At 43.6% G+C, this 18053-nt stretch overlaps 1 protein-coding gene across 15 annotated transcripts in view; it reads right to left on the reverse strand.

Annotated features, from left to right (window-relative positions):
- The window catches only part of CELF2 (CUGBP Elav-like family member 2), a 599463-nt gene that overhangs the window by 85557 nt on the left and 495853 nt on the right, over positions 1-18053 (reverse strand). For all 15 annotated transcript variants that reach the window (XM_062210930.1, XM_062210931.1, XM_062210933.1 and 12 more), the window contains one exon: positions 7818-7866. In XM_062210930.1, coding sequence (XP_062066914.1) covers positions 7818-7866 — 49 coding nt within the window. The remainder of the gene's footprint in view (positions 1-7817; positions 7867-18053) is intronic.

Here is an 18053-nt window from a genome sequence, read left to right on the forward strand (position 1 = left end):
CAAAGTGGAAGCCAGAGACTTGAGAAATGTGTTGTCTATCCCTAAAAAGTATCCCTGAAGGCAGGCAAGGACTTGCCTAGGGCCATTCAGCAAAAACCAGGGTACCTCCTAGAAAATGGAACTGAAACAAGTTATTATGATATAAAAAAGCATCTTGAAACCCATGTACACCAGGGAGATTCAAGAGAGTCATGAAAAATACATAGCAGGAAACAGCAACACAAGGACTTCAAAATTTTTTATACCAAAATAAATATCTTTTTCAATTTTCCATGAAGTTTCTGAAGTCCACTTCTATGGGACCTATCCTAGACCACAGCCTGCTAGCCCAGTCCCAAACCCAACTTTTCACTCTGACATGTTTTATACAAGTTCTAAGGAAGCAGATGAGGTTCAAAGGGGAGAGCAATGGTTATGATGAAGAGACCCAAGTTCTAGTTCTAGTGCTGCCACAGTAATCTGATGTGTGACCTCGATGTCTAGGACCTCAGTTTTGTCATTCATTAAACAAAGGTTTCAACTCAATTCTTTTTCCTTTTCCCTTTCCTAAGCAATGGAGAGACGGTGGCCCAATGATATGCTGTAGCCCACCTAAGCACTTGGGATGGATGTTGAAGTGGTACACAGAATCCCCTCCACCTACACTCTAACAGCTTCTAAGACAACTCGGAAAAACTCCAGGGCCCCATGGAATACCTGATGACCATCACAGAGCCACAGTGCTTATAGACTATGAATTGTGCACCAAAGTGTTTGAGAAAGACTTGCTGGAGCAGGGAGCATCTGAGCTGGACTTGAGGAAGCACAGGTAGAGACTGGGTAGGCTGTAGCGACGTGGGGGGATAAAGTACTAAGCAGTCAAGTACAAGGGGGACCTTATTTGGGGTAGATGGAAGGAATCAACCTTGCTTGAGTCCAACAGACACTGTTTTCTGCTTATCTGCACAGAAGGGCTCGCTGTGTCAGGACAGGTCAATATGTGTCTTGAGCCTCAAACTAGGTAAGGGTGACAGGCACCAGGGGTTCTGACTGCTAGGAGGGAGGCTGTTGAGGACCTGACCTCCTTTACGCAGCTGAGAAAACTTCAACTAAAGTCTTTTTCCTCCCTTCAGAGTAAGTGATCACCTATGAAGAAGTGAAGACCTGGAAAGACAAGGGTAGTGCTGGCCCAGCATCTGAGCTGTAGAAGCACAAGATGCCCTGGCAAGGTGAACCCCTTGTGCTGAAACGTGGTGGTCCTCCAACATCAGGATCCCTGCAGGCTACCTGGGAGGCCTGGACTCCTTCGCACATGAGGATCCGGGTCTGGCAGGCCCTGTGGGACTGCAGCATTCCCGTGAACAGCAAAAGGGAAAGGGGCAGAAGTGACTGGAATGGCACAGGATAGGGAGGAGGGTACGTCCAGGTGCATTTCTTCCTTGTTCTCTGGGATGCCTATCTCAGGAACTTTGGCTGTCACATTTTTGAGAGTAAGGATTTTCCTGTTGTTTAGAATTTGATTCTAGTTCCTTTAAACAAAAACAAATTAAAAGATCCCCACGTGGTCCTTGGTTTCCCTGGTAAACCTGTAATCAGGGTGGTTAGCTAAAATAATAGGCAGGCTTTGAGCTCCAGCCTGATGCAGCAGTAAATGAAACATGCAGCTTTTGAGTAAAGCTAAAAATGTTTTTTTTTTCCTAAGATGAATATCAAGTGCATGGAAACCACTTATGAAGAGATCCTGACTGCTTACCCATCACTTAAGGTCAATTTGGCCAGGCAGAAGGAAGGAATAGAACTTTCTCTTTTAAAAATAACAAGTATTAACTAAGAAAAAAATAGAAACCCACATCATCCATATGCTATTCAAAATGTTGATTTACTTCTCTGTGTGTGTGGGCTTGCATGTACTCACATGCAAAAAGCAAGCTGGACAGTAGCAATCTTTTAGTAGCCAAACTTGCTTTGTGGTTCTAACAGTTGGACTATACTTCCTTTAATGACAAAATGAAGATGATAGCCACCTTTCTCTCCCTTGAGTCTGCCAGTGAAAACTTTAAATTCACAAGATTATTCCCAGGATTCCTATTTTATGAATCCCTACAGCTTTGTAAACATTTTAAGTAAACATAATTACCTTGAATTTCTTTTCCCCCCAAACTGAAGAATTTTTCCCCCAAACATTCAAAGGCTGTATATCACTTCTTTCCTCAGTAGATCAACTGCTTAAATAAACCTATGTTCACTGTATTCTGCTAGGAACTTCACAAGAATTAAAAGAAATTAAAAAAAGAAGTAAAAGGTAAGGTCCTGCCCTCTTGAGGAAGTCACTTTCCCCCAGGACAGCCAGTGGATGAAAGGGGGGTAAATACTTTCATATCTTAAGTGCTACACTGCTGAGGTCTCCCTCACTAGCAAAGGAACTGAGCAGGTTTCCACACTGGTGGCCATTAACAACAGTTCTCCTCAAGGTGGCAGAATGAGAAAGGGTTAATACTTTAAGTATCAAGGGTGACTTTTTTAAGTTTGGGGAACAGAAACTTCCTTTAAAAAAGAACTCTAATTGTGAGTCTGGGTTAACACCCTGGTGTACAATCTGTCAAAGTCACACCTGGATTCAGGGCTGCCTGAATTAATTAACAACTTTTCAATGTGCTAGTGTTAACATATGGCATTTAATTACTGCCTCCAATGCTGTGAGTCTCTCCACTTTGAATTTCAAAATTACTTCTTCTTCTTCCGTTAAGTCAGACAGAGACTGGACGGACACACCCAGTGATTCCTATGTTTAATGGAGGTTTTGCAGGTCTTCACCTGAGCCCAACAATACTTAGTGATCTTGACTGGCTAGCTCTGTACTTGATACATGGATACTGGAGGTTTTGGAGGACTTGGGAAAGAGGCAATGGGCTTAAAGAGCATTTCTGGATTCTAGGATTTAAGGACCACCAACAAGCTGAGAGGTTGGAGGGTTAAGGCAAAATGGATTTTATATTCCGTCTACAGAATAAAACAGTCCTGCTTGCAGCAAGAAGCATGATGTAACAGTCAATACTGGCTTTAGCCACTGAGATCCAAACACAAAACCAAAGGCAGCCTAGATGCTTTCCTTATCACTCACTGCTAGACCAGCTTTGGTAACTGCTTTTAATTTTCAGTCTTGCACAGCTGGTACCTTTCACCGCTACAAACAGAGGGTTAAAAGCTGGATAGCGCATACATGGAATATAGCATGAAAGACAGTAACCATGTTCGTGCTGGCTTATGCAAGTACCACAAATCCAGACTTCTTCAAATGCCATTCCTATACTATCACTCAACTTTGCACAATGAAAACAATAACAAACAAAACAAAGAAACTGGAGTTTGGTTCTGTTGTAAGTTGGGTCTTTATATCAAGCGTGCTCTTCCTTAAGTAAGAGCATTTTTTATTGCTTACTCAGAGTGGGTTTTCCCCCCCTTTTTGGATACCCAGCACAGCACAAGTGGGAAGAAAATAAAATACTACTGAATTTGCATAAATGGGTAGAGGTCTCAGTTTAAATCAAAGCCTATGGCCAAGGAAGCCTTGGAGATTTAGGAAGCTGGTTCAGTAAAATCCAGAGGTGCAGGGCTGATCTAAGTGCAATATAACATTTCTGGGCTCACTACAGAGGTTCCCACTATCAGACTCTCTACACGGACCAAAGCTTCAAAGGGTGATTGCTGTTCCGGAATTCAATGTCCATCACTAATTAATCTATGATGAATAGCCCTTCCTTGCTCAGCAAAAATCAAAGTTTTACAAATCAGAACACACTGATAGCGAAGACAGTGACTGTCTAATTGTGATGAGTCCTTTGTGCTATCCATAAATGTCAGCAAACTCAATAAAAGTGCAATTAGAGCTCGTTATACTTCTTTCACAACTACAGGAGCTATTTAGAGCATCTGAGCCAAAGAAATCTTAGTGCTCTTTGAGCTTCTGAAACTATGCTTACCTGTCAAAAATGCCATGTGAAATCAGAAAAAGGGTTGCAGCTTTTATCACTTGCTTTGGGAAAATCATACATGTCTTATTATTATTATTTTTTTTTTGACAGGCAGAGTTAGACAGTGAGAGAGACAGAGACAGAGACAGAGAAAGGTCTTCCTTCCATTGGTTCACCCCCCAAATGGCCGCTACAGCTGGCGCACTGCACTGATCCGAAGCCAGGAGCCAGGTGCTTCCTCCTGGTCTCCCATGCTGGTGCAGAGCCCAAGCACTTGGGCCATCCTCCACTGCCCTCCCGGGCCACAGCAGAGAACTGGACTGGAAGAGGGGCAATTGGGACAGAATCTGGTGCCCTGACCAGGACTAGAACCCAGGGTGCTGGTGCTGCAGGCGGAGGATTAGCCTAGTGAGCCGCGGCGCCGGCCATACATGCCTTCTGATTCCTAAATCAGGTCCAAAGAGAACCTTGAAACCTGTTCACGTCTACGCGAGGTGAGGTTCGATATGAACTCTGTAAAGAAGAGCCTTTCAAAAGTAGTTTCCAGTTCATCTGTATTTTTTGGGGATTCCTGACAGGAAATTCTGAAAACGAACGCCAAGTCTAAAAAGCCAAGGGGGGACTGGCTCAACCAGGAGGCCTGGGCGTTTTCATTGCTATTGGCAGACTTCTGCTTTGGCGTGAAGAGCCCAAGGCAGGACGTACTCGCCTCCTTTACTTGGACCACACCAAAATGGTTACAGGAATTATGCTGTTTAGTTGGCCCACTGGATGCTTCCTATGTGCCAGGTGTTGTGCTAAGCTCTTTACAGAAGGCAGCTTAGGAATCCTCGCACAACTTTCTAACATGGGCGTTACAAACGGAGCTCAGGGACCCTACTGTTGCCCTTCTCACGGCTGAAGATGTGGGGGTTTAGTGCTGCCAAGTAACTTGCTCAAGGACATGACTGACAAGTGCAGAGTCAGGAGTCAAATCCAGTTTTTTCAAAATAGTGTTTAAATGCTCATCCCTCATGCTTCCTTAAAAACACCAATTTTAGGTACTCTCTTGTCCTAGTAATAGTGGGGCCCTATCCTAGGCTTTTGAGATCTTGCAAAAATCGAGAGAACCCACCCATGGCAATTTCATTGTGTTGCTATGGTTCTAGAGTCAAAGCAAATATTATCCTCATGATCCAGGGTAGACAATGGACAGCAAGAGCAACTCAACACTGTGAGAACTCCTGGCAGCAAGCCTGTGGAAAGGATTCTTGATATCAGGGTGTATATATATATATTGCAGAAAATGCAAAAGAAGAAATCCTTTCATGCTTCAACTATTTGGGTACCTCAGGTCACACGTTTTCAGTTCAGTTCTCTACTATGCCACCTTTTCCTAACTACAACCTAAGGTTCAGAAATATAGGACAAACCCTTAGCCACATACTTCCACTCCATGGCCCTTGTCCTGACATACTTTTAAAGAATTAACGGGTGAAAGGACAAAGAGCAGTTCTTGGGGGCCACAGGTTCTGAGATGAACTGCACTGATAGAATTCACTCCACAAACACAAGATTCATTTTCCCTCTCAACCGTGAGGAACAGAGCAGACTACAAGCATGAACCTCTGGTTCAAAGGGGCTCTAGACACCAGCACAGGAAATTGGTCTTTCACACAGATAGGCAGGCTCAACCAAAAGCCCTCCAAAGCCAGGGGGGATTTCTGGGTGATGACAATAACCAACTTTTTACAGAAGTGCTCTATCACTTACAAAGGCTGTCATAGGGGCTGGTGCTGTGGCGTAGCGGGTGAGGCTGCTGCCTGCAGTGCCAGCATCCCATATGGGCGTCGGTTTGAGTCCCAGTTGCTCCACTTCCCATCCAGCTCTCTGTTATCGCCTGAGAAAGCCATGGAAGATGTCCCAGATGCTTGGGCCCCTGCACCCACATGAGAGACCCAGGGGAAGCTCCTGGCTCCTGGCTTCAGATCAGCATAGCTCTGGCCGGCCAACTGGGGAGTGAACCAAAGGATAGAAGACCTCTCTCTCTCTCTCTCTCTGCCTCTCTCTGCCTCTCTCTCTCTGCCTCTCCTCCTCTCTCTGTGTAACTCTTTCAAATAAAATAAATAAATCTTTTAAAAAAAAAAAGACTGTCATAAACATCTTATTTGAGTCAGCATTGGGGGAAGGCTAACCTATGTGAAGCAGCCAATTTTTCTTTTTCATTTTATGAATGAGAAGACTCAAATTCTGTATTTAAGAGATTATTATATATGGGGCCAACACTGTGGCATAGCAGGTAAAGCCGCCACTGGCATCCAGTATGGGCAGTGGTTCGAGTCCCAGCAGTTCCACTTCTGATCCAGCTCTCTGCTATGGCCTGGGAAGGCAGTGGAGGATGCCCAACTCCTTGGGCCACTGCACCCATGTGAGAGAAAGAGGAAGCTTCTGGCTCCTGGCTTTGGACTGACGCAGCTCCATCTGTTGCAGCCAACTGGGGAGTGAACCAGTGGATGGAAGACCTCTCTCTCTCTCTCTCTCTCTCTCTCTCTCTCTCTCTCTCTCTGCCTCTCCTTCTCTCTGTGTAACTGACTTTCAAAATAAATAAATAAATCCTTAAAAAAAGAGATCATCACATACTCATACAGTAGACAGAATGTAAGCTCCGGGAAGTCAGGGATATGGTTTCTTATGGTCTTTTTCAAATCTGTTGCTGCAGCTGCAGCCCCTACTCACTTGGGTGGGAACAGTCAGTGATCAATGAGTAACTGCCGAACAAGGAATGGAGAGAGCTGAGCACGGACTCACAGCCACGCAGCGGCAGGCCATGCTGGTGACAAAGCCATATAGGACTGAGGAGAAAACAGTGAGTAAAGCACCAGTGTCTACTCCTCAAGAGAGGAAAGAAAGCGCTGATACACTAAGCACTAGCAGCATGACACAATGACTTGGAATTTTCTTAAAAACTTTCTACTCTGTGGAGAAGCCAGAAAATAAGATGCACTACAATTAGAAAAAAAAAAAAAAAAAAAAAAAAAAAAAAAAAAACCTTGTGGAGAGATTTGGAGCCCAATCATAATTTACATTTGCAGATATGTAGCTCTCTAAGTGCATGGCTTCTGCCCTGATTACTAATTAATGAGGTGCAAAACTGCCTGTTGGAAGGAAACAGTGCTGATTATGTCAGTCTTGTGGGACAAAGAAGCTCTGCAGTCTAAGAAGGTAGGCGATTCTTTTAACATACATTTCAGTAAATTCAAAGAACAGAGCAGGGAAGAAGGTCTGCAGAAATGGAAGCCAACACTTGAGAGAGAAATGTAGGCTATCAGCCCTCTTGTGTCTTGGAGAGGCAAATCTCAGTTCTTTCATGGACCTCATCAAATGCATATTTTTGCACCAAGTGTATACTTCGTTAGTCAGGAGACAGAATTCTGATGCAAATGCATCAGTATAATTTAGAAAACAGTGCAACAGGACGGGCTAGTCTCCAAGTCAGAGAGGAACAAATGGGAAATGCAAAAGAAAATGACAGCCTAATTGTTAATGGCCAGTTTCGCCTTTGCTGCTCGTGTCCTCTGCCCACCCATCAGGTGTCCCTATGTTGGTCTGCTGGAGGAGATGGTAGCCACATGCTATAGGGTCACTATAGAGGGCAAGTCCCAAACTGAGGGACACGGAAAACTGTTCCCTGTAACATTCTCGCAGAAATGAGGCAGGGGAGTAGGACATGCATTTCTCCAGACGTGCTGACCACAGTGGAAGGGTCCTGGAGCAGAGCTCTCTGCCTTTCAGATAATAAGCAGCTGCGGCTGGCTCCTCCCTCCCCCATCTGAGTTTTTAATGTAAAGAAGCACACATTATTAAAAGAGACAGTTGGTTACCACCTACCGTTGGACTTTTCACTATCTGCAGGTTTCATCTGAATGGGATGATGCATCTAAAAATAAAAAAGTGAGAAAGTAAAGGCAGATTGAACAACTGGAAAAACAGTCTCAGAAATCTGACACTATTCAACTTGAGTGTTTTTTGTTATAAGAGCACATAAGACTTATCCCATTAAGATTAATTAACTTAAAAAGGGTACCTGTAGTTTATGTACAGAAATCTAAGCCTTGTAAGTCACGAGGCAGGGTAGCACAATATTTGAAAGTCTGGCTTCGGGGTCAGACTTGAGTTTTAAATCCGATTCTGCCACTCTCTGACAGGTAATTCTAGCTCCACCACTCACTACAGCTACCTGTGACCTTGGGTGTCTTCTTCAAACTTCAGACTTCTGAGATAGAACTAACACTTGCATAGTAGGGTTGTGAGAATTAAGAGAAAATGTATGTAAAGTGCGTCATAAGCAGAGTCAAGGATGTGCAGAAAACATTTGGTTATTGTGATTATATTAACAAATTTAAATGCGGGTTTGTCTGTTTCTCTTCAGGCCACTCAACATGTCTGCTATGTGGATTCCTCTTATGTCTCATGGTTCTGAGTAATTTGAAAGTCTAGTAGTTGATCGATCCAGGTGCCAGAACCTAATGTTTTATTACAGAATAGGAATGCAGAGCCATAGCACGTAAGGAAGACAGGAGTGAGCGGATGTTGGGTGGGAGGGAGAAAGACTTTATCATCACGTTCAGTACATGTGCAGATGCAGTGGGGCCGAGGTCCTGCATCACAGCAGACCTGGATGCTCCACGGTTCCTCACACAGTGCTGATCGCACCACTGTGCATGATCCAGTTTACTCCAAGCACAGAACGCTACCAATTCCAATTAAAATAAATTCCTCAAACTACTTTCAAAGGCCCTCTTGCTTCATATTTCATCATACCCCAAGGAACACAGAAGCCACAGGGTGGATGCAATCAGTGGCTGTGCAAATGCTTTTATTATAATGGGTCCCGTTCTCTCTGAACCTTTAATTTCCCCAGTGGACTTCCATCACTTGCAAGCCACAGCTCTGGGTTTTATCTAATTTAAATGAAAGGGGAATGTACTCAGCTCTGGCACTTATATGATGGGAAATGATTATCAGGCAGCCTATGCACACCTCATGCCTGCTAGGGTCCTCAAAACACAAGAGGAGGAGCAAAGAGGAGGAACCGATGAGAGGAAACAGCCTAAATAATTCAGAGCCGTTGGTTTCTCCTAAAAGGTGAGATGATCTTATGCACAGCATCTAGGCCTCTAGATGTGGGGTCTACTAGTTTCCTTTCTTTATTCATAATATATTCAATTTGTGGAGCGCAGACTACAAGTAGATCGGTCTTTTCAGAAGAGTGGAATTTATACCTTAAAAAACAGGCAGAGGTAAACTGGAAAACCTCGGATGCACGGCCTCTATTCTACAGCAGGAGAAATTAAAACAAATGGAGCAGACAGGCAGAATCTTTGAAAAAGATATTCTTACAGCATGCATCTGTCTACATTTTCAGTAAATACGGAAGATACAGCTAGTGTGTCAGGTTCCAGGTTAAAGACTGGCAACAAAGCTTGAGTGAAGAAATTCCTCCCTTTCAGGTGCCCCCGGGCTGGTGAGGGAACAGCTAGCCAGGCAACACAGCTAAGTGCTAGGGGACAGGCAGACAAAGTATACGAAAGTCCAGAGACACAGGTATTTAATTCTGCTTGGCAAAGAAAGCAACAGTTTCCAAGAAAGGGTAACACGTGGCTGTAGTCTTCAAACTTGACAGCAGAGGAAGAGGAGAATGAAATATAAAGCCTGTGGGGTTATCCCACATAAAGATACAATGGTGAGAGAGAGTACAGTTTCTTCTTGCAAGGAGTTAAAAAATGGAAGCAGGGAAGACCACGAGAAAAAGGCTTCAAAGACAGTCAACATCAGTTCTTAGAGGGTCTTGTGAGTTAAGCTGCAAAGGCAATGAAGATGGAATGAATCTCTATTCTAGTAAACTCAGTTTTGGCTATAGCACGGAGGACAGCTTTTAGGAGGGATAGAGGAGGCAGGAGGACAGTTAAGTGGCTACTGCAGAGTCCAGGTGAGGAGCAGGCGTTTGGCCTTGTGGTTAAGATGCTGCTTGGGTGCCTGCATCTCATGTTGAGTCCCTGGTTTGAGTCCCAGTTGCTTCACTCTGAACCAGTGCTTGCTAATGCAGACGTTAGGAGGCAACAGGTGGTAGCTGAAGTAGTTTGGGTCCCTAATGCTCATGTGGGAGACCCAGATTGAGTTCTCCAGCTTCAGGTTGGCCCAGCCCTAGCTATTGCAGGCATCTGAGGAGTGAACCAGTAGATGAGACTGCTCGTTCTTTCTCCCAAGTAAATAAGAAACAAAGTAGTCCAGGTGACATCAATGAAGGTCCTAAATTCCTGGGGATGAGGGAGAAGGAGAAATTCAGACCTTGACAACTAGGTCAATTGTGGGTCATTGCCCACATAGGGAAACCATGAGAAAACAGTTGTAAAAAAATATAAAAAAAAAAAAATAAGAGAAAACAGTTGTAGGGGAGACTACCGAGGCTAAACTTGATGTGGCTGTGAGCTGTAGAGAGAAGCTGGGGATGTGATGCTTGCGAGAGGAGCCAGGGCTGGGAGTCACAGTGGAAGCCACAGGCTTGGATGAAGCTGTCAGAGGAAGAATAGAGTGAAAAGAGTCAAAACCAACAACAGAACCAAGCAGAGTTTCAGAAACTAGGATTCTAAGGAAGACAGAGGAGAGGACAGGCAAAGAAGCAGGCAAAGAAGCTGGAGCAACTGGCTGCACAGGCACCACGACCAGACACTTTCAAGAATATAGAAGGAGCCAGCACTGCAGCTCACTAGGCTAATCCTCCACCTTGCGGCGCCGGCACACCGGGTTCTAGTCCCGGTCGGGGCGCCGGATTCTGTCCTGGTTGCCCCTCTTCTAGGCCAGCTCTCTGCTGTGGCCAGGGAGTGCAGTGGAGGATGGCTCAAGTGCTTGGGCCCTGCACCCCATGGGAGACCAGGAGAAGCACCTGGTTCCTGCCATCGGATCAGCGCGGTGCGCTGGCCACAGCGCCAGCCGCGGCAGCCATTGGAGGGTGAACCAATGGCAAAGGAAGACCTCTCTCTCTCTCTCTCTCTCTCTCTCTCTCTCTCCACTCTGCCTGTCAAAAAAAAAAAAGAGAATATAGAAGGGCTCACAGCCAAGTGCTTCTAGAGGCTGCAATGAAAATGCCCGAGTATCTTTGTGGATTTGGCAATGAGTGGTAGAGGCCAGAACGCTGGACTATAGGTAGTGAAAGATTAATGGAAAGGATAATGGTGGACATGACAAATGTAAACCACGATTTCCAGAAGATTAACAATGAAGGATGAAAAGTTAGGAAACTCCATGGAGGACAGCAACAGAGGACAGGGATGGAGGATAGGAGGAGGCACCTTTTCTTTCAAGCCGGGAAAGATTTGTATAGGCTAATATGCTGAAGAGAGACAAACAGGATTCACAGGCTAAAGACAAAGGAGAAAGGAGACAAGTGAACCAGCATGATGTATGGGACACAAAAACTGAAAAAATGCAGCCTTGTTCTCACAAGCTTCCGGCGTGTCATGATGGTTAACACACACGAGTGCTGTGGGTGTTCAGCTCCATCTCTGAAGGGCAGTGCAGGATTCGGGGAGGTCTGGGAGTGGCAAAGGCTGAATCATTCCACCCTGAAGCTGTAATGGCCCTAGGAATCACACAGACCAATGCTCTCAGTTTATAGGTCTAAAGGGAATACGTGACTTCACTAAGGACACACAGCTGGCTAATGACACAATGGGGATCAAAAATGTAATCTTCCAACTCTTTATTCCAGTGATGACTCCCCTCTCCCATACTGCTTTTCCAGAAAATGTCCAACACGGGACTTGGACATATGAGTCTTCGATTAAGAACTGCAGGTTTCTCTCACTGAAGCAGCTAGACAAACATTCCTTCAAAGGCATTTGCAATATCCCCCTAGGTGAAAGTAATCTTTCCTTCCTCTGAACTCCCATAATACTTTATCTCTGTAGCTTTATGACTAGTATTACACTAAGACTTCGCTCTTCGGTTTCTTGCAGCCACTCAGTTTCTGACCTAAGATTACCCAGAAGGCTTGGGCAAGTAATAGCAACAGTAATAAAGCAGCCACGGACACTGTAGACTTGAACTTTGTTTTGGTCTTCCTTTGGCTGGGGGCGGGGGGTGGGTGAGAGGGAGGAGAGGGTGGAGGATGAACTTCAGAGACTGGGACTGTCAGGCTGTTTGATGAATTCTGAATGGGTGGTGACCCTACTTCAGGTATGTTCTGAAGACAATTTAAATAATGTAAAGCACTGTGACCTTCTTAAATAAGGGTGTTCAATCAGTACTGTACTAAGAATTGCTCATTATCATGAGTAGTTTATCTGAGACACAAATTTCTGATCACACACAAGATATAAATGTCAAGGAAGACAAAACATGGTCTGGAGGATTTGTTCTCATAATGGTTTCTCCAAACTTCATGATTCCAAGAACTCTGGGAGACTGACTTGAGTGGAGCAGAGAAGTTACTGCTGAAGAGTGAGCATTCGAGTTGAGAATCTCAAGTTACAGTAAAGGAGTTATTTTCCTACAACAGAAATGGTTTCAAAGATGTGACCCAGTAAGATGCTAGGACTATGCATTTATTTACTGGTTTGTGCTTTATCGGACACTAGGGTGGATGCCAGGAACACAGGGTGAGAAAGAGTTCTCATCACGGCGAAGCTTGCAGACAAAAGTAGAGACAGGTGAATCAGCTGTCTACCAGATATGGAATGCACTGTGCTAAGACAAGTAGTGTGGGAACTCAAAGGAGGGTCCAACACAATCCAAGGAAGGACCAAATGGACAAGGTCTCTCGGATGAAACAATGTTCAAGTTTACTCTTGAAGCAATGCTGAGGTTAGCCAGGAGATACATGAAGAATATTTCAGGGAAGAGGATGACAGACTTGAAGGCACAGAGTAGGAGCGAAGAGGGCATTCCTCAGAGGAGAACTCCTTTTCCTCATGAGCACATGAACTTCAAGAATTTTTGCAAGGAATCCTCCAACAGACATGTTAATTAAATTGAGGCTGTATCACTACAATCATAGAGAACTGACTATGTCTGAATAAAAACATTTGGTGATCTGTACTCTCACGATCTTTCTGTACTGTTCAGTAAGCCTCAGAAATTTGTCAACATCACCCTCGGATGCACAGTGCAGTTTTCTTGAGTCATAATGCAACACAGTTTTGAATCTATTACTTGTGTTCAATTCACCTGTGTATGCAGCAGCCTGAGAAGACAACAGGGTTTCCATGATTCCCTCACACCAGTCTCTGTCTGCAGCATCCCTGTACCAGGGAAATGACTGGAGCTACAGTTTTGGAAAGAATCTGGGAATAAGTTTACTTATTTCTTCAAGTTTAAATTTCCATGGAAAAAGTTTCGAAATCCATTTCTTTGGCGATTTCTTTGACTACACATGCATCTCTTTTTTTCATCTTACTATAGAACATTTTGGCTAAAATTATACATTAAGGTACTGACTAAATTTTTGGTCTCTATTTAGCCCTATTTGTTTACAAACAAATGAACTATAATAAAAGGGGAAATCTGAAAAGCTCTTTCCCAGGAGAAAGTGGAATTGGAGGTAAGCACATTCCTTAGGGATCAGTTGTGTAATTTCTGTTACATCTGTGTATTAGGTAGTGCCGTCATGTGCACAGTGAAGGCTGAGTCACTCAGAAAACGGCACTGTTCCCACAGCGTACTCTGGGACAGTTTTCTCAGAGTCTGGGCTTTTAGCGAGGGGAAGCTCTTTATAGATGAGGCCCTGTCCTTTCTGCCCCGTAGTACAGATCGTGCACCACTGACAGCATGCCGCTGTCTCTCTGACTCCGGCACTGGCTCATGCCTCCGTTCTCGCCATCCTGGCAGGAAGTTGTCTGTTGCAGCACACAAGACATCCCCTTCATCCACTTCCGAGTGAATGAGTGGCGTTGACTTCCTTCCTCCTCTTCTCCCTACACACACACACACACACACGGAACTGAGCTGTCTACGCCAGTCATCAGAAAGGCTGACCTCTGATGGGATCTGATGCTCCTTACTTCTGAATGTGTTGACCTTCGATCTGTCACAGAAGAGCCCAGCTGTGGCTCATGAAAATGAAAATGAGGATACAACTTTGGAGCGAAGCCATTCCTCCAAGTCTGTAGGGGTAACTGCCTGTGCAGAGAGCAGCACACTCTGGCAACAGCTGTCACTGCGAATATTCTGATGTTACCACATGGCAGTGGCAGGGATGAGGCCGGCCACAGAGCACCGACCTTCACTGATCGTCTCTCTAGAGATCCCATTACAGACGAAGTCTAGTGTGATTTCTCCAAAGCTCTCTGGCTGTCCTGTGATGCATAAAGGGAAGATTCTAAGTTAACACAGGCCTAGTGTGGAGGATGGAGCCCTTGGGGAAAGGAGGCAGCAGAGGGGAGTGTGGCAAGGCTGGTTTCTCACACCTTGGAGAACTCATGTTGAAACTTGTTTAACCCCAGCCATCACCAATTGATGAGTTAACCACCTTTAACACAAGATTCAATAAAACATGCCATTTTTAACCTGAAATGGGTTTTACAGAGTCACTGCTGCGCATCTCATTATTAAACCTATCCTGACCTCCTGAGAGAGCAGTCGTGCCGGCACATATCATAAGCTTACTGCCCATAAAATATTTAAAAGTAGAGAAAAAGGGGACGGGAATAAGTCACTTCACAAAGGGGCTAAGTGCCAAAATGAGAAAATTAAAGGATTCCAGCCAGTAAAGACAAATTAGTATTTTTCTTTCACTCCATGACAACACAAACATGTTCTTATCATGCTTGAATAGCTAACTCTGAAATACCAAAAGCACTCACTATACCTTCTGGATTGTTCTCAAAAAATTTAATAAATAGTTCAAATAATTTAACAAATAGTTCAAGAGTTGTCACAAACTGGAGGCAGGTCACTGCTCCCCCCCCACCAAAGATTACTGTCATGGGATCTTCTGTTACAGGAAGGCACCCCAAAACTACAGGGTTTTGCCCCTTTCTCTAGGTAAGTGACTGTGCCACTCAATCACCACTAATGTTTTTCACAACAAAAACTGGGGTGAGGGGGACAATGGTAGTTTTAGTGATGTCCACTGAATCCATGAATTCTCCGTCTTTTTTAAATGTTTAACAGTATGGCAAGCCTGCTAGAATATCTTTCATAGAATGGTAGCTCTTCAAGAACACAGATGACAAAATTCCTTTGTCAGATCAGTCAAAACCAGCTTTTATCACGGACACAATCCAGATCTGGAGCTAGAGTAACGGAAATGGAGAATTCCGGTAATTTTTGTGAAAATGGAGGAGGAAATCCTCACTGTACCCCTATTTTTTCAGAAGCTGTTATGGGCTCTTTATACATTAACTGAGTTGTCTCAACAGTCCTATGAGATGGGAACACGCAAGGAACAAAGGAAGAGAGAAGCTAATTAACTTGCCTGAGTTATTTAAGTACTTAAAGTTAAATAATGCGGCAAGTAAGTAGTTAAGCAGGGATTCACACCCAGAGCTGTGCCCAGGACCAAAGCCTCACCGCTGCACAGATCTACACAGCTGTGCTCAATAGAGTTTGTAGCTTCTAAGAAACCAAACAAGAACCAATTTTTATTTTTTGCCAATACTAGGCCTAAAGACTGCCTTGATCTATAGGTTTCCTCCCAAGTTAGAAACAACTCATATATTAATCAGTACAGCACATGTGTATATGTATATACATATATTATTGTATTGTACATTATATACATTGTATTTCACATAAATTGTCAAATTTTTAAAATTTTACCCCACATATTGTCTGAATTTTCTTCATGAAAGAGCAGCAAGCAAACTTAAAAGTCAGCAGTGAATGAAAGAAAAAAAAATGCTGGTTTACAGTCAAGGAAGTACAGCCTCAGCCACTGTCCCACCAAGATGGAACCATGTGTGTGCTGTCCTTCGGAGGTTCAACGTTACTTCAAACCCCACAGTCCCTCAGGCCCTTCTAAATAAGACTTACAACGTGGAATAAGACTGCTAGGTTTCTTTCACAGGGAAAGCTATCTGAAATGTTCTACACCTGTGTCGATAACAAATAAACTGATAAAAAAAAAATAAACTGATGATATACAAGATTAGCTACCAATTAATCCATAAGAGGAAAACAATGGTTTTCATTCACTGACATTAACTGATGTTACATTTTGTGGCTTATTCACAAACCGATGGTGAAAAAAATTAGACTGGGACCTAGAAAACGAATCAAAGCACACAGCACTTGTTTTGGGGTATGCTGTCATTCTTATCAGAAGGCTCTGGTGTTCGCTCTGTGTGAACCGCCTGGATTATACGAGATCTGTTCATTTGAAGACTGCTTTGGAATTTCTGGAGAAAACTGTTGCCCTTTGAAGATGCGAATTCCGTGGTGTAAGCAGAGTAAACAGAACCCTTCTTCAATCCTGAGAGGCACAGTGTTATTCCCAATCACTCGTGTGCATCACAGGTAAGAGAGTTAACACAGGAGGTACACAGAAAACTTTCACTCCATATTTTCTGACATGTAGTCTTATAAAAGTGATCTAAGCCAAGAAAGAAAAAGACGGTTTGAAGGTGACAACAACAAGGAAACGGGAGTCATTCTTCCTTTACTACTGGCAAATCACACTGGGGTGGAACCCCCAGCAGAAATAAATTATAATTTCTTTCTAATAGCCACTGGGCCATGTTCAGTACTTGAAACACTGACTGCCTAAGTGCTGAGTAATTGGAATCATCACGACTTTACATAGTATAGGAGCTTCTCTGAGGATTAAAGAAAAGCTCTTGGGGCCAGTGTGGTGGCACATGGGGTTAAGCTGCTGCTTGGTACCCTCCATCTCACACTGGAGTATTGGTTTGAGTCCTGGCTACTCTGCTCCCAACCCAGCTTCCCGCCGATACAGCCTAGGGTGGCAGATGATGGCCCAAGACAAGCGCGTGGACCCCTGGCATTTGTGGGTGAGATGCGGATAGAGTTTTAGGTTCTTAGTTTCAGCTTGGTCAACTCCTAGTTGTATGCACATTTGGGGGTTGAACCAGCAGATGAAAGACCTCTCTCCCTTCCTTTCAAGTAGCTAAACATCCTAAGACAAAGCTCTTAACAACAGAAAGAAGTCTCATTTTGAAGTGAAAAGAACATGGCCTTCCTTGGTCACCTGGGAAGTATGCAGCTGCACAGCACAACTTCCAGCTTCTTTCACATCTGCCAGTAATCCAGTGACAGAGAAACACAGAAGCCAGACTCATCTATCTGTGATTAAAGTCAGCCTTTTTAGCTATAATGGCACTACCTACTTACATTTCTGTTAAAATCACACGGGATACTAGAGAGGAAGAAAACAAGCAATGTAACCATTTAGTCCTGACAAAAAAATAAAATAAAATATTGCAGGAAAATCAGATTACTCTGGGTGGAATTCTATGAGGGAATTTGGAGTCTGTTACGGTGATTAAGTCATCACTTCTGACAGATTACTCTAATCGGCTGTCAAATAACATTCCACAACCCCATCTGTAACTTGGCATCCTTGTTACTCCGCCTATGTTACCTTCTGTATATAAGGCACGTACCAAGCAAGAGGAGGTACAGCCTAGCACTTATTATACTTATTAGCTATGATTAGGTTCTGTGTTTTCACACTAAATAATAACCAAGTTTCCAGTGTGCCTTATTTATTCTTAAAATTAGAAGGAAAATGAATAGGCTTATATGAGGAGGCACAGATCATGAATGAAAAAGTAACGGTTATGAATAAAGCATAGCATAATGCTTTTAGAGGCACTACTATTCAACAATAATTGTAATCTTAGTTTAAGTTAGCTTGGGAGCATTATAGGATGTTAGGTATAAAGGTCAATCTATGCTACTTTTTAACTCTTGTCAGATATGGTATCTGAATCTTGCTAAAGATATTGCTATTACTGTATTTATCAATGTGATTATGAACTACAATTTCTTTGATAACATTTCAGTCCTTCCCTGTCACTGAATCTTTCTGATGTAAGCAACAACAAGTCCAACTCCCAAACAGAAGCAGAACAACACTAGTTAAGCTTGTTAGATCTTTATTTCCTT

This window comes from Lepus europaeus, chromosome 14, assembly GCF_033115175.1.
Source record: "Lepus europaeus isolate LE1 chromosome 14, mLepTim1.pri, whole genome shotgun sequence".
Lineage (NCBI taxonomy): Eukaryota > Metazoa > Chordata > Mammalia > Lagomorpha > Leporidae > Lepus > Lepus europaeus.